Source organism: Eulemur rufifrons, chromosome 10 (assembly GCF_041146395.1).
Source record: "Eulemur rufifrons isolate Redbay chromosome 10, OSU_ERuf_1, whole genome shotgun sequence".
Classification (NCBI taxonomy): domain Eukaryota; kingdom Metazoa; phylum Chordata; class Mammalia; order Primates; family Lemuridae; genus Eulemur; species Eulemur rufifrons.
Window position 1 is genome coordinate 28,748,195 of NC_090992.1, and position 19,187 is coordinate 28,767,381.

Genomic DNA, 19,187 nt, shown 5'->3' on the forward strand with positions numbered 1-19,187 from the left:
TAACAGCTTCACTTATAGCTACATCACATGCTGGACTTCAGGTGACTTTCTTTGGAAATGGCTTCTACTGAGGGAGGATGAAACATGAAAACCGGCACAATTCAGTCTCACCCTTATATTTTATATATGAGAAAACTGGCTCAAAAAAGGGTAAGTGGTTTACCCAAGGATACAAACTATGAGATAGTGAACTTAAGAGGTACACAATGACAACTCAGAACCTCTCATTTCCAGGGCATTCCTTTTCCCCCTCTGTTTATATCTCGACAGTTTTGTCGAGAAGAATGACAAAAAGCTTTTGCTCCTGGTGGAAAGCCCTTGTGCTGGTCCAGCACGAATCCCAAGTAACCTTGATGAAGGACTGAGTACTCACTAGGATTGTAGTGACGATGTATGTCCTATTCTGAACGCTCGAATTGTCACCTCCAGCTTGAGCGTCTGTGGCTGCAGGGACAAACTTATCATCTTCATTCCAGTAACCGATCTGTCAATGAGAAGAAGGTGGAGATGTAAGGTGGCCCAGGCTCTTCAAGACCAGCCTGCTCTGAGCCACCCAGGCAACGCCAGAGACAGAAAGGCAAGGAGCTCAGATCCACACTGCACGGTGTTGGACACGCTGGGCTCTAAGATACTGGCAGAGAGAAAAAACAAGAGGCAAAATGCTTCCCAGGCACTCCCAACCCTGCCCCAGTGAAAACCCTCACCCCGGTGGGCTAAGCCTGGAAACTGCCCCCTTGGAGGGGCAAGGGCTTAGCTGTTCACACAGCTAAACTATTTTGCACAAAGCAAGCCAGGGCAGTGGGGATTTCCTTCCCTGCAGTTGTCCACAGGGCCAGAACCCACTTTCCCCCATGCCTATCAACCCTTCCCTTCCCTGAGCTCATTCTGAACTGTGATTGGCATCATATGATTTAAGCATTACATTCCTTTTACTCTCTTTTTAGGATAACTGTCTTTTTTTTTCTGTCTAGATTTAACTTTCTAGCATGGTTATTTTATCCTTTATTTATTTATTTCTCTTATTTCCAAGTATAAACTATGATGATACTGAGCATATAGTAGTGCCTAAAAATAATGATTGCCAATGTTAATTTTTCAAATATTAGTAGGTTGTTTATATTGACTCATTTTCCAAGGTCTTTCAGCTAATATTAATCGAATCCTTATAGCATACAAGGCTCTGGGCTAAAACCGGCGGTGGTGTGTGGCAGAGTTGAAAGAAATACAAAGAAGTCTGAGAGATAGGCCTTGCTCTAAGATTACCTCTGGCCTGAATGGGAAGATATGACACACACATACACACGGCCCCAGAATTGACAGGTGCTGGGTCCAAGGGGCTCAGAGAAGCAAAAGGCAAGTGCGGAATCCTATGCAGGAAGCAAGGCAGCAAGAGGACGACGGGCTTAAGGTCATGAGAGATGAACAGGCTGGGCCCAAACCTTTCAGGTTAGGGAGACTGTGAGCTCAAGTGTGAAGGCAGGAATCTGCCCAGATACGTAAGTTCAGTGGGTCCCGGGTGGAAGGTAAGGTTAGCCAATAGGGCAGTCCGTTCTCAGAGTCTAAGGTAGCAAAGGGCTTTGAAGGCCAGGCTAAGCAGTCATGGTAAGAGGGGGTCATGGAAGGTTTGGGGACAGCAGAATGACAGGGCTAATATACACAGACACATGCACCCCTAAACCTAAGCTTTCTATACCTATCTCTCTCCTTCCTTCCTTCCTTTCTCTCTCTCTCTATCTCTGACTCTATATCTCTTTAGACAATTGTGTTTTGTTTTGTGATCGTTATGCTGCCTGTAAATATAAAGGGAAAAAGGAAAGAGAACTAGAAGTGCACATGCAGAGAGTGATGAGCGGGTCTATCAACAGCCAGAACTCAGCTCAGGCTCACAAAAAGCAAGGCACATGCCAACTGGTCAGCTGAAATGTCACCTTCACCTCGATATCTTTCCCAGTTCCTTCAGTTGGAGATAAACAGTTCTTCCTCCAATCTCGCAGCCATTAGCAACAATAATTGCTAGCACTGATGATGTTCTTGCTATGTCAGAGGCTAAATGTCAACAGTTCTCATGCCATTTCGTCTGGCTTAGGGGAGTGTGTCAACTTGTCCAAAGCGCTGTGGCTGGCAAGTGGCTGAGCTGGGCCTGGAACCCTGGCAATCTGTCTCCGGAGGCCGCTTTGAACCACTATGCTATTCTTGCTGAGAGGGGACTTGGCCTTGGGCTGGGAATAGTTATCATTTATTGAATGCATTAGTTATCATTTATTGAATGCTTACTTCATTTCAGGGACTCTTCTAAGTGCTTTTTATGTTTTAACTCCTTTCATCCTCACAAAAACCTATGATGTGGGGAGTTAATTATCATTTCTGTTTTAAGTGTGAAGCAACTGAGATGTGGAGCAGTGAAGTGACTTTCCCAGGGCCGTAGGAGGGCCGTGGAGCCAGGATCTGAGCCAGGAAGGCCGCCCCTGGGGCCACGCCCTCCTGCGGCTCCGGGAAGCTGGGGATGGACCTGCTGTGTGTCCATCCCTCCCCTTAGCGCCCTGCGGCCGAGCCGTGTGCATCTGTCCCATCTCTCCATGGTGCTGCAGGCTCCTCACGGACAGTACTGAAGTGTGCTCATTCTGGGTCCCTGTCTTAGCCCAGCACATCCTTTCACCAAGAAGCAGCTCAGGAAACATCTGCAGAGAGAATGGACACACCCACCCAGCTGTGACCCTGCTGACGCCTAGAGTGTTCGGAGGCCAGAGAGGGAGTGTGTCTCGGGATACTGCATTGAGGTTCACCCTTAGCATGTGTGTGCGTGTGTGTGTGTGTGTGTGTGTGTGTGTATTATGTTGCCTGTGTGGATGCTGTTCATCAACGTGGAAGGAGACACGTGCCTTTAATGACATAAGGACCAGAAACTCAGGTTTCCAGAATGTCAGAGTTGGAAGAGGCCTCAGGGATCATTTCACCCAACTCCTTCCTTTCCCACTGCAGGGGTGGGGGGGACAGAGGCTCAGATGCCAGAGACTTGCTCAAGATCACAGTGCAGTCTCAGCTCCCTCGCTTTGCCAGGGCAGTGCCTCTGGGGACCCTCCCCCACTGTAATGGGAGGTGGGAGGGGACAGGGAGGAGGAGGGAAGCTCTAGGTCCCTCATCCCTGCTCCAAAGGTCGGCTCTGCTTTTATCTGTTTCCCACACTGAGCGGGATTCCCCTCAAGAGCTGCTCTTCACAAGGGGCCCTGTGGCTAAAAAATAAATGTGTACAGCTACCATGGTAGTGTATCATGATGCAAAGTTTTTGTATTTTGGGGGTTTCTTTTGGTATTTAAAAAATCTTTAAAATACTTTCACAACATTTAACTCTTTTGATCCTTACACTATGCAAATAACACACACAGGCTTGGGGTTCTTTCCTCTGTTTTTTACAGGTGAGAAAATTTAGGCTTAGGGAGATCAGACGATCTAACTTTTATCAGATTAGTGGCAGGACACAGGACCTGGGTTTCATGGACCTCAAAGGTAAGAGTATTTAATAAAAATCAAAATGAACTTGGGAACATATCTGCTAAATATGATTGTTTCTCCCCCCATAAATGATGCTAAGGTGTTTTGTTTCTTCCTTTCCCCTCCTTCGCCTTTTTATCTGTTTTCTTCCCCTCCCATCTTCCCTCCTTTCCTTCCTTCCTTCCTTTCTTCTTCCCTCTTTACAATTGGTCCACAGGTTTAGCTGTTCCTCCTCAAACTGTACAACCATCAGAAAGTCATTTTCTTTGGCATGCAACTAATTCCTCTAAAACCCACAGAGTATTAAGAGGGTATTATTTTTTAAAAAAGAATAAAAATGATAGTTAGTAGTCAAGACAATGGTCTCTGGCCTCAGGCAGATCTGGTTTAAAAGCTAGGGTTTTCCAATTACTAACTGTATGACCTTGAGCAGGCTACTTGACCTCTACTGACCTCAGTTTCACATCTGTAGGATGGATAGAACAATGGTCCTGCCTCATGTGCTGCTGTGAGAACTTACATAAGTTAATGCATATAAAACAATTAGCGTAATGCATGGTTTACACTGAGTTGTCAGTAAGTTAAAAAATGATATTCATTAGGGTAATGCCTTCTTGAAGGTTACCAGGTTTCTATACTAGAAGATATTTCAGTTTTCAATTTGCTATAAAACATTGTCAATCTCCAAAAGAAGTATATATTATAGAGTATTTCTAAACTCACTGGACAGCATAACCCTTCTTGGCATACAGAATATTCTAGGACAAGGGGTTCAAAAATCACAAAACATTGCTTTAAAATTTCAAGTTATTTTGATAAAAGGTGGGAATAAAAGTGAGATGAATCTGTACAGACTAGATTTATATGGCTCAGAAAGAGATTTTAAATTTTAAAATAGTGGTCTTTCAAAGCTAGTGTCATAAAACTATTGTTAAATTGGGATCCATAAAATATATTCTATAGCTTGGCTTCTATATAGCTACTTTCATATCAAAAGCTAGAGAATAGTTGAATGCTGTCAACAAGCTTATTTTATTCCTAACTCTTTTGTCGGTAAATAAAACATAATATCGTCAGGGTCAGTAGAGACTAAGAGACGGTCAGCCTCATGCTTGTGCTTCTCGTAAGCTAGTAGACAGCAAAATCTGGTTCCACAGTTTGATGAAAAGAAACTGGAAAAGATTTTTGAAGAGACATTACACTTTGGAGATGAGAGCAAATTTCCCTTTCTTTAGGAAATGGTGGGTTATTATATAGCACTTTGATTCTCTACTGAGGATATGCAGGAACTTTGATTCTATCTGAAAGTAAATCAGAGTTAGTAGTTGGTAAAGATTGGGGCCCACCATTCAGGAAAGGATTTAAACAATTCTGACAGTGAGAGGTCTTCTCCTGGGGCCAGTTATAATTTTTGATCTCCTGTTTTCCATCTACCTCTAAAGGTTCTTTGAATATAGAAAATGAGTCTAGATGATAGAGCAGATTTTTTTTAAGTGGATAAAGTCTTATCCACTTAAAGGAGATGATCATAGAATTGAAAATTCAATTGATCTACCTTGCACAGTCATCAAATCGAATTTATACATTGATATCTCCAGGCTGCCTCTGAAGCCACAGCCCCTTACGTCCCCAAATAGGATTCATTATAATCAATTTTTACAAAGTAAGTTGCCCACTGTGGCAAAGATAACTAGCTGACCACCAAGCATTCTTGTTTGCCTTCCCTAGTGTAGACATGTTGGTAAAAAGTGGCTTCACAGCCAGCAACTATATTTCACAACCTGCTTTGCCTGTAGTTGGGTCAAGTGATTGGGTTGTGGCCAATGGAGTGCAGCGGAAGGGATGTGCATCTCTCCCAGGCCAATCCTCCCAAATCCCTAGCACAGTTTCCATTTTCTTTTCTTTCCTATTAACTGGATATTGACATCCAGAAAGACCCAAGTAAATAGTGGAGCTTCCATAAGCCTGAGTCTCAGCCAAAACCCACGGCCCCAAAACTGGTCACTGAATGAACAAGAAATAAATTTATTTTACATCCAACAGCTGAGATTTCAGAGTTCATCTGTTACAGAACCTAGGGTTATCTAAACTAACACACTTAATAGATTTGAAGTTAATAAATTTATATGCAATTTTATCTCAGTTCTCCTTGATGTGTTATTTCATTAAATAACCAGGGAGCGTTCTATTCCTGCCCATATTCCGTAGATCTGCCAACAAATAAGGGAAAATAAATTCTGGCAAATTTATTTTCCCTTACTTGCTGGCAGATCTACGGAACATGGGCAGGAATAGAACGCTCCCTGGTTGCCCCACAATAGTCAATAAACTGCCCACTCATTTAATAAACAACCATTTATTTGCATATGCTTGCTATGTGTCCGTATACTCTAGGCAGTGACGATATAATATATTATACAAATATGGTCCCTGCTTTTAGAGAGCTGACATTTTAGGACATTCAGTAGGAAGAGAAGAGAGGAATGAAGACAATACATATTCAGACCAAGAGTTGGCAAACTTTATCTTAAAGGCCCAGACAGCAAATATTTTAGGCTTTGTGGATCACACAGTCTTTGTTGCGACTACTTATCTCTGCTGCTGCAAGGTGGCAACAGCCACCGAGAATATACAAACAAATGAACATGCTACGGTTCAGAAAAAACTTTACTTACAAATTTCACTTGTCACAAATCATCTTCTTTTGATTTATTTCAACCATTTAAAAATGTTAATGTAACCATTAGCTCATGGGCTACACAAAAATAGGTGGCAGGCTGAATTTGGCCTGTGGGCTGAAGTTTGCCAACCTCAATCTAGATCAATCAACCAACAAAAATATAGCGGAAAAAATAAGCACCATGAAAAAAAAATGGGATAATGTGATTATGCTGGGGCAGTGGGAGCTACTTGAAAAAGCTTGGTCAGGGACGGCCTCTCCCAAGGTGGCTTTGCTTGGTCTGAGATCTGAACAAGAAGGAGAAACACAGCACACGAAAATAGAGCGATAGGAAATGCCAGATAAAGGAACAGCAAGTGCAAATGCCTTGAGGAAAGAGCGAACTCGATGTGCTAGGAATGCAAAGATGCCGATGTAGCCAGAGTAATGAGCTGGAGAAAGAGCAGCAAGAGCTGATGTCACAGGGAACCAGCATCGGTGTTCTTATGGCCAAGGTAAGGAGTCAGAATATATTTTACCAGCAACAGGAAGCCAGTGAAAGATTTTAAGGTTAGGAGCAAAATAATCTGAAATAATTGAAAATAACTGTTCTAGCTCTTATGGTGGAAAAGTGGCCCTCTAGAGGCACAAGAGCATAGCAGGACTTGTGACTGATCAGGAGGCTACTGCAGGTGGCAGGGGAGGTAGCCTGGGCTCTGAGGTCAGCAGTAGAAATGGAGACAAGTCGTGGCAGTGAGGCTGTATCTTAGAGCTATAACATGATTCAGTATGTCTACAACTGGGTGGCAAGGATTTAAAGAGAAACTTCCATAGGGCATATAGAATGAGGAGCTATGAATTCTTTGGGACTTTAGAAGATTACTTTTGATATCACAGCAGGACTTTGTGCCCTTTGGTCTTCCTTCCTGCCTGTCTTTCCATTTCAGTTACACACAGGGTCAGAACTGGGGGCACAAACTTGGGCAGGGCAGGGCGGACTCAAATCAAGTTGAAATGAGAAGTAGGTGACTTCGACCAGACCAAAAATTTCTACAGGAACAATGGTGATGGGCAGAGATGGTTAAATCAACAATAGTGGTCCCATCCATGATGTAAGAGAATTTTCCCTAAACTTCTCCAGTGAGCAGCCATTTATCAGAATTTGTAATCTTACCTGAAATTGAGAAGGTATTTTACTCAGAAAGAGATTCCTAAATCAGTACCCCATAGTGAAGTGGTGTCTCTGAATACCATTTCCTGAAGATTCAATTTTAGCAGAGCCGGTACCTACCCTGGCCTCAGAAACTCCTACACTTTATGATGGAGGATGCTTAGAACACACACATTTCAAGTGGATGTCAAATCGGGTCCAGATACCTAGAGGGTTGCTGGCACATGCTTGGACAGGAAATAGGCCTGAGGAGCAGGAGGTGTCTCCAAGGATCCGAAGTGGGAAGAAACGGCTCCTTTGTATCACACACATCAGGTAAGGCCTTGTAATGTTCACTGAAACCAGCACAACTAGGTCACCCTTGCAAATCTGAGAAATTACTTTGCTCGGAGGCTGATTGAGTAAAAAGCCCGAAGCCACAGATAGATGTGAAGGAATTGATTTTCTGAAAGTCAGATACCCTGTAAACAAAGGATGTTTAAGCCCACATTCTAAGAAAGGATTTAGTCATTGGAAAGTGAGTTTAAAAACAGCCTCGGGATCTGAAAAATAAAGCACAGCCATTTGCTCGTGGATTTGAAGGTGCTCTGTTATTTCTGTTTCCTGATTTATCCATTCCATGGGTTCGCACCGCCTGACTCACCCAGATGCAATGCTGACATAAAATCCCTGCAAACCACAGAAAGGACTTTAAAAGTACAAACAAACATGGATTGCATGTTCACTATCACGTGCAGGTGTGACTTTTCTGAAACCCTTACTCCAGGCAGCGGGGTAGCAAGCATTGTCTTGTTTAGTCCTAACATCAATCCTGCGGGGCAGAGGGGTATTACTACCTTTTTAGAAATGATATAATGAAGTTTAGGGAGGCTAAATAATTTTATCAAGGTCATATGCCTAGTAAAGACTAAAGGAGAGGCTTAAAACCTAGTCTGTGTGCCTCTAAAGCCTGAGCTCTTAACCACTCTGCCAGCGTTTCTCATCAAATCCCTTAGAGCACCAACCAGGACCTTTGCAGGCTGGAGAGGATGGTTTTACAACGTGTATATATCCCTGGGCCTCATCTCTGTTTTCCCAAAGCAGACACCCAGGGGTTGAGACTCAGGAATCTGCATTTTTAACAAGGCATCTAGTAATTCTTCTGTTTGCTAAAGATTGAGAACCACTAATCTTACTTCAAGGCCTCCATTTCTAAGGAGAAGTTCTTGATAAAAAACATGTCTTGAAGAGTTCTAAAAAAGGCTCCCAGCAGTCTCTGGGCAAGATTTAGGGTCAACCCAAAGGGCTGGGAATGCCGGTCTTGAGAATAATAATTGGGGAAGCTCATACCAATGGACAATTTGTCAATTGATGAAGGTCCCAGTGGAAACCCCACATCCACAGAGGAAGCCAAAGTCCAGACAGGAAAGGGATAATGTGATAAGGGGAGAGGCTGGTAAATGAATCAGATGTAGGCTGGGCAAGGTGGCTCACACCTGTAATCCTAGCACTCTGGGTGGCCAAGGAGGGAGGATCGCTTGAGGTCAGGAGTTGGAGACCAGCTTGAGCAAGAGCAATACCCCGTCTCTACAAAAGGGAGAAAAATTGGCTGATTATAGTGGTGCACACCTGTAGTCCCAGCTACCCAGGAGACTGAGGCAGAAGGATCACTGAGGTTTGAGCTGTAGTGAGCTATAATGACACCACTGTACTCTGGCCTGGGCAACAGAGTGAGACCCTGTCTCAAAAAAAAAAAAAAATAATAATAATAATAATAAAGAAAAGAATCAGATGGCATTGGCATCCAGAGTCAGAGCTGACAGCAATCAGGGGTTGCATAGGCCAACATCTCGCACTTATTTAAAATACCTACAGAGGCTAAGAAAGATGCTAAAGGCCACACAGCTGGACAGTGGCAGGACTGGGGTGGAAGTCTCTGGCTTCCGTTCTTATTATTGCACCACTGCTATGTCCCCAACATATCCAGTGTACCACTAACGTGTAGAAAATGATCTGGCTGTATTTTAAGCCATTCCACCATCCCAGAGGGGGGAAAAAACAGCTCAACATCCATATTTTAATAATGACAAACACATAGCTTCTCAGACACAATGTAGAAGTGCCAATTTGTTTCTTCCAGGAAATAGCAGTATTTTTTCCCCTGAGGGCAAAAGGCCATTCTGAGGATTTTGAGGGACAGCCAAGGTCCACGGTCAACAATTTTCTATCTAGGAGCAATCTAGTTCCCTGCTCGAGGCCTCACACAAAACAGCTACAACATCTATGTTTTCATCCGTAAGACGGGAGAGTGATACCACCAGTTCTCCCCAGAATCAGAAAAGAAGATGGCCTGGGGAGGCAGTCAGATGTCTGATGTCCTTTCCTAGGGCAGCGAAATTCCCCCAGCTGCCACCCTTCCGCCAGCCCCTCAGTCATCAGAAATGTCCTGATTGTGTCACTCTGATACACTCAGCTTTGGCAGTGGCTGCAGCAGGTTGAGCATGGGCTGGAGAGTCAGGGGCCCGGATTAAGGTCTTCATTCAACCAGAGCTCACTGTGACAACCTAGGTGGCCTACCGGGCCTCTCTGCTTTGGTTCATCCACCTGGAAAAGGGGATATATTGCTAAAGCTGATACTCTTATAACCACACTAAGAAACAAAAAGCTTCGAAAGGGATAAATAAGCCACCTCAGTGTTCTCCAGATTTCAGTTGTGTGTCACCTCTTTGACATTTACCATGGCTGCTAATGCTGCTAACACAGGTAACATTCACTGAACAATGATCGGGTGCTAATGAAGACATGATCTGTTCCCATTTTAAGGATGTGGAAATTGAGGGTTATAAGAACCAAGTGACTTTGCAGATGTCTTCTGCAGCAGCAGGAATCAGAAGAACAGGGCATAACAAAAACGAACTCAGACCTTGACTATTTCTGGATGAGCATAATTCACAGCAGATATTTGTCCCCAGAGAGAGTTTCTTTGTACAATCCTCATGCCAAAGGTTTGGTGAAAATTGAATATGCTCTCAGTGGCTACAATCATAGGTAAGTAGAGTATCGCTGTTTGTATCTGCTGAAAGTTAAGGCAGGTAGGGGGCCTACTGTGGCTGATTACTGAAGTACAGCCACTAGGGGATGGAAAATGGGCTCTGGAAGCCATCAGATGGCTCGCAGTCTAGGAAAAACAATAGTATATGAACCACTAGCCACTGCAACAAGAGAGAATGTGGTAATGTCCGGGGGGACTCAAATGTGCTGTGGGAACACAACAGGACAAGAGATAACTTCTACTAGGTGAGGAAGGCTTGACAAAAGAGAAGACATTTAAACTTGGCCTTTGTGGTAGGCAGAATAATGCCTCTCTGAAGATGTCCATGCCTTAATCCCCAGAACCTGCGAACATGTTATCTTACATGGCAAAAGAAAAATTGCAGATATGATGGAGGTTATGTACCTCGAGATGGGGAAATTATCTTGGATTATCTGGGTGGGCCCAATCTAATTACATGAGTCCTTAAAAGCAGAGAATCTCTCACGGCTGTGGCCAAAGAGAAGGTGTGATGGTGGAAGAAGGGTCAGGGAAGAGAGATGCTGCTGGCTTTGAAGACGGAGGAAGGGTAACATGGGCCAAGGAACATGGGCACCCTCTAGAAGCAGCTGGAAAAGGCAAAGGAGCAGATTCTCCCCTGGAGCCTCCAGAAAGAAACACAGCTCTGCCCACATCTCACTTTTAGCCTGACAGGACTCAAGTCAGACCTCTGACCTACAGAACTGTAAGATGATAAATTTGTGTTGTTTTAAGCCAGTTTGTCGTAATTTATTATAGCAGCAATAGGAAACAAACACAGCTATGATGAATGGGATGAGTTGAGATAGACTGAGAAGAGGATTCCAGACTAGACAGCAGAGAAGATGGGTTTATAAGAGTTGAGGACATAGAGCGCATGTAGGGAACTTTCTAGTAGATCTTTCTGTGATGATGAAAATTTCTACCTCTTTGCTGTTGGACATGATAGCTATTAGCCACATGTGGCTACTGAGTACTTGCCATGTGGCTTGTGCAACTGAGGAACTGACTTTTAAATTTAATTAATTTTCAATTTAAATTTAAATAGCCACACATGGCTAGTGGCAAGTGTATCTGACAGCATAGGCACAGAAGATATTAAGTTCAAGAGCTTAAGACCCAACTTTCAATGTGCCTGGCCTCCCACTTAGAACTTCTGCACACCGTTTGATCATTCAATCCGCTCAATGACCCTATGAGGTCGGCAGGATTATGGGGGCCCCCATTTACCAGACAAGAGAATTAAGGCACAAAGAGCTTGAATACCTTGTCCAGGATTCCAGACTGGTAAGTAGGGAAGTCAGGATTCAGTCTCTAGGATTCCAGAGCAGTATTCTGATCCACGGCACTCTACCAGCTCTATACTACACCGTGCAATGCTTCTTAGTCACTGTGCTATGCCACAACAGGGAATTAGAAATGGGATGAAGGCCCTGGGCAGGGAACTAGAGGCTGCCATGAGAGGGCAGGGAAGGCTTCCCTGGGGAATGACATTTATTAATACTTTGAGTCCTGAAGGCTAAGGAGAGATTGGCCGGCAAGAGAAGGGAGTAGGGTAGAGGGAGTCCCAGGCAGCGGGAACACGTGTGAAGGCTCAACAGTAGGAAAGACCATGGTGTACTCAAAGAAGTGAAAGACAATCAGAGTGACTGAAGTGGAGAGAGGAAGGGAGTGAGTGTCAAAGATTAAAGTTGAAGAAATTGACAGAGGCCAGAGCACAGAGGGTTTGGTAGAATTCTGAACGTTATTCCAAAGATTTGAATGTTGGGAATTTTAATATGCATTTGTAATTTTTTATATATACGTATATACACACATATTTTTAACTCTCATGTCTGTGTGGATGTAAGTATAGGTTAGCAGAAGATGTTTAACTTCATTAATAATCATTATTCTCAAGTTTTTAGTTTCAGAATCCCTCAGGAATAGCAATGGCATTTTGAACACATCAATTAGCTTATATTTTCGAAGTGCTTTCTATACTTTGGGTTTTCACAAGCACCCTCAGACAAATGTAGAGATTTCTATGTCCATTTTGCAGATGAGTAAATGGATTCTCAGAGAAGGGACCTGATCTGCCCAAAGTCCCAACTGGTTAGTGGCAGAGCTGAGTCAGTCTAGAACCTGTGTTGCTCGAGTCTCTTCAACGATCCATTCCAGGAAAGGTGAACTCACAGAGCCCTCAACTCTGGCCAGAGTCTCTGCTCAGGCCTCTCCTCCCTGTGAAAATGAATCAGAAGTGGCCCTTACCTTTCTGATGCCATCATGTTTCATTTCAATCACGTGGAGGGTGTAGTTGGTCCGACGTCCTTTCTCATTAAACTGCACGTTTCCTGTCAAACCTTCAAACCGCACCTGGAGAACAAAGCCAAGTGGGGAACAATGAACTCAGAAGATGCACTTTGTATTTGTTTGCTTTTTCTGCTGAAGGAAAAATCCAGAACCCAAGAATGTTCCATGGGATGAGGTCTTGGTGTAGCCTAAATGCAAAAGCTCTCCACTCCCTTGCCCGTGCCAGGCATCCACATCAGAGCACAGACCTCTTTTTCCCTGAACTGGGATCCATCCCAAAAATTGTTTTCACCCCTTACTTTAGGCAAACACTTACAATGGGTCAGAGCGCATACTAATATGAAATCTTTTTGCATCTCTAATCAAACACCCCCACACCGCACCACTGGCTTGACCACCCCCCCGCCCCAGATACACATCTGAAGATGAAGAGAGTGGGGGGTTCTGCAAAGAAAAGGCATTGATGTGCCATCACTAGCAAGTCAGGAGAAGACCCGGGACCAGAGGTCAGCCTTACGATGTCGTGGACTGCGCTTGAAAATGAGTTCTTAATTCCTCCGTGAGTCCGAGGAATAAAATACTTGGCAACCTAAAGACTTGGATTTAACCAAGTCCCCCTTACAGCCAAGTGGGCGATTTAGCTCTCTAAGCCTTCAGTTTCCAAAATTTCTGCCTTGTTTACCTTAAATGACAACAGCTAACGTGGAAGTGGTGTGAAAACTTGACAGCATTGGAGGAGAACCTTTTATGTTCAGACCAGAGCATGCAAGGTTTTAAAGAAGTCTCAGTTGGTTAAAATAAAATTTGCATTGGAATCCCAAAATATGCTGCAAGAGGTTTCTTCTCCACACACAGGTCAAACCAAATTTTCACAGCCTCCTATCTTCAAGTTTGTGTTAAAAGCCAGAGATAGACAAGGGGATCCAAGACCCTTAGGGCAAGGACTGCTGCTCCATAGGTGACCAGTAAATGCCACGCAAGTTCACTCTCAAACTCAGAATGCGTCTAGCTGCGTATCATCAGCTCAGGCACAAGAAACCACGTTCTCTGTTGGTGACCTACCATGTGTCCTCAGCTCCCTCTTGCTGAAGGCCAGTGAGGTGGGGCTCTACCAATTTGTTACCAATACAAATCCGAGCCTGTGAACCAGCACTGTTTATTTTTTTTCCCTTTTCAAATAGTTTAAAAAGAAGTGTGGCAGAATTTTATCTTTTTCTGACAGTGGCCAGCTCTTCTGTCTTTAGCAGGCATGAGAATAGCTGGGGTGTGTGTGTATTTGAGAGTGAAACGAGAGACTGCGTGTGTACACGCACACATGTATGCACCTGTTCGGAGGCTGACCCTCTTGTCACCTTCTGGTTTGAAGTCTCAGTGGGGAGTCTGTGACAGACCCAGAGCACTGAGCTAATTATACAGCAAGGTCTTCACTTTCTCAGATGGAATCTGGAGAAATCCCCGGCTCTGAAAAAGTCTGGGCTGTCTTTGCTTTTCAGAGAGAAAACAAAGCACAGATCCTACTATGAAGAATAAAAGAAGGGAGAAATTCCCTTCTATCAGCAACTTCACCTTCCTCTGACCTTTGTCATCTCTGGCCCGTCTTTAGCTTTTCTGTTGATTCAGGTTCAAGACCAGGTTGCTAGGTTGGTGGGTGCCAGTTTAAGTAACTCATTTGGAAAAGCAGACTGGGATAGAAGTGGCAGATGACTGGGTGGTAGATTGATTTGCTCAAACAGAAAGAAGTGTCATTAATGATCCAAAGGGACATCTACTCTTTGACCCCAGTCTCAAGTATCACACTAATTATCAATATGGCATGTGAGTATGGAGGATTACATAATCTATGACTCAGTTTCCTCATTTGTTTAATGGGACCAATTAAAGTTAATTATGTCTTAAGGTTGTTTTAGGGATTAAATGAGATTTTTATGATCAATGCTTGGCCCATGGTGAGTATTCAACAAATGCCAGCTGTTAATATTATTGTTACTAACAGCGATACTAATACTACCACCACTTTCCATATGTTTTATGTTTATGAAGCACTTTCTCACATGACTTCATCTCTATCCACAGGAAGTCCCTGAGGTATGCCATTTAGGGATTACAATCTCATTTACATGAGAAAAGTCAAAACTCTGGGAGGTAAAGTAATCTGCTCAAGACTTATGACTAACAAGTGGCAAAGGCAGACCTAAAATCCAGAGCTTTTGATATCTTCTGATGTCTCCACTTAAGATACCCAGTGGTCTCTCAAACACGGGCAGTTCTACCATGCTAGGCTTCAGGTGGCAGCACAAAAACGTGCAATGCAGTGTCTTCTGCCCGCCTCGTACTATTCCTGCTGGGCATTTCCCAGCTCACGCTCTGACCATTCCTAAGCACATGGCCACGGGCTTGTCACTAAACCCATCTGTTTCTTGGTTTTCTCCTCAAAGAACTGAAGTTCTTAGCATATTGTCTGGGACATAAGTGTTCAATGCATGGCTTATATTATGTAGGTGATGATGATGATGATTACCGCTACTGTGCTGTGTAGAGTGGATAAGAGGGATAGAAAATGAGAAGATCTAAAAGTGAGACCTTGGCTCTGACAAGTTGTTGTCTTAGAGCAGGGGACTCTTTTTGCAGAAATGAGGACTTTTTCACTGTTACTTTTACATTCCTTCTTCAGTTTCCAATGCGGTCAGGGGTCCTACCTGCAAAGCTCTAGTGACCCAAGGGCTCTTGCATTGTCACAGTGATTTCATAAGAAGCTACTTATTTGATGTTCACAGAAACCCAGTGGGTAGCCAGAGCAGAGGTTTCTTGCCCATTTTACAGGTAAGATTATTGAGACTCAGAGCTGGCGGCACTTGACTCCAGGACTCACAGCGATTCATTGAGAGGCCTGGGGTAACTGACGGCTCTTCCTGTCCAGTTGGGGCAGCCAAGTTTTACACACACTGAGATAAGTCAAAGTATTGGAGAATAGGAAAGGAGACATCCCAGAACCACCACCCCATGAAGACAAGGAGAGGTCAAGAGCATGGCTCAGACTCAAACCACTTATCATGGAAAGTCAGGACTCAGAGGAAGAAGCTTCTCAGAAATGATTTGAAAGTGCTGTCCCCATCCGTCAGGGCTGAGCTCTGGGCACATATCCCCCCTCGCCAGGTGACTGAGATTAGACTGATGGAGGCTGAGCTTTTTTCCTTGGCTCCTGCTCCCAGAACTGCTGTCACTATCCTGGAGCCCATCAACTCCCTCCATGAAAGATGGAGAATTAACCTTGGGTTTCCTGTAAATAAGTCTGCTGCCAGTGGGAGGCCGAAGCATACATTTTCTTTCTTGCCTAGTACCGGGAGAGTGCTGGTTAGTGTCTTTACTACGTGAACCACATTAATAAAAAAATTACTCAATGACACTTGTTCAAGCATGATAAGGAAGACTTATTCAGGACCTTAGCTATAGGTATAGGGACCACTGCAATGGGGTCTTGCATGGGGGAGAGAGATTGGGCTCAACTCTGGATACAGCACTGGCAAGTGGGAATTTATAGCTAAGGACAGGGTGAGGGTCAGTGGATGGAAACATCAGAGATATAACCAGCCACGGTGATCAGACATCACCTGGGGGAGGATGGTGGAGGATGAAGAACTCAATTGTGGGGGTCTTGCTAAACTGACTTAGCAGAGTTCTTTGTGAAAACTGGATTTTATGAGATGTGCACAGATGGGCCTAGGCAAAAGTTGAGGAGCAGGACTTAAGTTTGGTCAAGCAAAGAGTCTTTGTTATAATAGTTGTAAACACTGACTCTTCCCCTCTTCCCTCACTGGAACCTGAAAAGCAGCCCTAGGGGAGACAGCTGAGCCACCCTGCACCCAGGGCTTCCATAATGCCTTTGCAGCCCCCTTTATGCAGATCCTTCCTCTTGCGGACCGCCCCCCCCCACCACCCTTGAGGCCTGGGGGCCAGGTCCCTGCTGGACCACATCTTAGTTATTCCAGCCAGGGCAAATCTCAGGACCCCTCTGAGCTTTCCTTTTCCCATCTGAACAATGGGAAGAATAATCTTGGCTCTGTCTCCTACAGTTTCCGAGTAGTTCAAAGAAGAGCATCCATCATGCTTTCTGATAGTTTTGGCCCTTGTGACAAGCCAGTGAGGGCGGCAGTGCTGAAAGGATTGTGTCTGTTTAGCAGATGAGGGGATCCAGGCCCAGAAAAATGGAGCGATCAGTTGAAGATCACCCAGATAGTGCTTGGTGGAGCCTCAGTTAGAAGCCAGTGAGACACCCGTAAGTCCTCTCCTGAATCCACACTCTAGTCTCCTGCTGCGTATCATCGATGTCCCCAGCCAGAACGTCCAAAACCTGATTTAGTCCTCATTCAAATTTACCCTTCCTTTAAGGCTTGCATGACCATCTATCTCGGTTTGCTCAAGATAGTTCCAGTCTCCATCTCTCATTATTCAAAGCCCCGTCACACTCCCGCAGGAAGCCTTGCGTGTGTCTGCATTGCTCGGTGGTGGCGTTCTGCTCCGACCAGCCACGGCACTGACAGCCGCCTGTGTTAGTCAGCCCTTAATCCACGTCGTCCTAGCCATTATTTCCCATAGGCTTGTCTTGCCTTTGAAACTGGATCTTGAGTCCTGAGAGGCAGGGACTGTGTCTCACGGCCCACCCCTCTGCAGACCCCATCTGGCCCAGTGCCGGGCGTGCCTACACTTCCACATGCGTGATTGCGGGCTGGCAGATTACAGAAACAAAAAACTAGGAGAGATGGTCACCACTCAGGGCAGGTATTCTAAACCTGATGTCCTGGGATAGGCTTCCACGAGTGTCTATGTTTCTACCACTCCTGGTCATGCAAAAACATATGTATGTACATGTGCGGATATTTCTGAGAAAAAGAGTCAACAGATATATATATATATTTGGTTAAATCATCCTCAAATGCCTATAACCTCCTTAAGAACCTGACTTGGGGAGTTTGGTCTTCTCTGACAGCCGGAAGGCGCCATATGGGTACCCTAATGCCGCCTCCTTCCTGGAGCGCTGAGGGCTTCCAGGATGTGGGCTCATTAATATTCTGAACAGCTCCCTGGGTGGCAGGCAGGGGACAGGCAGGCAGGCAGGCGGATTATCCTCACTGTGCTGCTAGGGAAATTACAGCCAGGTGCTGGTGGGGAGGGGAGCGTTGCGAGGACATTACCCAAGGCCATGCACTGCTGGGGGCTGGGCCATAGCTCTCGTGTCTCCCCTGCCTGGCTCGGCCTTCGAGGCTCCACAGTGGTTAAGCAGCATACAGAGTGAGTTGTCAACTAAATGTGGGTTGCAGTCCCAGTTTTACCACTAGCCAGCTGTATAATTTCGGGAAGTTTTATAACTTCTTGGAAGCTCAGTTTCTCCATTTACAAAGCACACTTAATAAAACTAGCTACCTCAGAGTATTAAGGAGGATTCAGTAAGATAATACATGCACATGTTCAGAGCCTCGTCCATAGTAAGCCCTTCACACATCGTGGCTATTATTACTGCTGCTTTTAGAATTTAAGTCCCCCATGCGCTAGCCCTCCAGGTAGGCTGTGCTGGGACTCCAGGCCTAACTCACAGATGTCCTGGCTCTGACACAAGCTGAACCACGGGTCTCCTCCCACTGTGCCGTCTGAAGGCCAGTGGTCAGGATGCAGAGAGACCTGAGCTTCCAAGCCCCGGGTTCCAAGGACTGGATGTCATCAGCATTTACCCAGCCCGTGGTAGGCAGTTACTCCCTGATGGCACGACTATTTCAAGAGATGGATCTAGAAGGGGAAATGGCTGGACAGTGGCCATGACTATGTGTGGAAGGCCCCCATGGTCACTGCTCTCAAGCAAAGCCCCCAGGCCATAGGACAGGCCTGGCTGGGGCAGGAGGAGGAGGAGCCCTGGACTGGGGTCTGGTGCAGCCTCCACTGCTAAGCAGCTGTGTGACCCTGGATGAGTCACCTCCCACTCGGGGTCTGCTGTCTCATTTATCAACTGAGGGACAATGAAAGTCAGTCATCTCTAAGGTCTCTTTCAGCAATAAACTCTTTTGATTCTAGGTGCTTAACAAAGGTTTGAAAAGGAATCAGTTGGAACCTCTGTTCTTAGAGTTGGAATGTTCTGGGTTTTTTTTTGGGGGGCGGGGCTAGTTTTTCTTTTTTCTCTTTCTTCATAGACACTGAAGGGAGTTTCTTGAGGGCAGACCTTGCCTTCCCTTGTCCTCCCTGGTGCATGGCCCCAGGCCAGAGCATGGCGTAGGCCCTCAGGGAGCAGCTGACACAAACATACACACACACAAACACATACGCATACACACATACATCTTGGCTCCAGGACAAAATAAAAGAGGTCAATATTCTTCTGACTAAAGCAATTGCTTCCTCTCAAACCCTACAGAGGGCAGAGGCAGAAGAATGAGTGTACATTATAACCAGAAGGATGTGGGTTAGACTGTTAAGAAAAAAAAAATTTAGACTCTTCGAATTTTTAGAGCCAGTTGACACTTGGGGGTCGTCTCTGCAAATTC

The 19,187-nt window shown here is 44.9% G+C and overlaps 1 protein-coding gene across 8 annotated transcripts in view; it reads right to left on the reverse strand.

Moving 5' to 3' along the window:
* The window catches only part of GRIA1 (glutamate ionotropic receptor AMPA type subunit 1), a 298,964-nt gene that overhangs the window by 99,663 nt on the left and 180,114 nt on the right, over positions 1-19,187 (reverse strand). For all 8 annotated transcript variants that reach the window (XR_011235114.1, XR_011235113.1, XM_069484336.1 and 5 more), the window contains 2 exons: positions 12,619-12,723; positions 374-484 (listed from right to left, as the gene is read on the reverse strand). Coding sequence is in view for 6 of the 8 variants with exons in the window: in XM_069484336.1 (XP_069340437.1) it covers positions 374-484; positions 12,619-12,723 (216 nt within the window). In the remaining 2 variants the exon portion in view is untranslated. The remainder of the gene's footprint in view (positions 1-373; positions 485-12,618; positions 12,724-19,187) is intronic.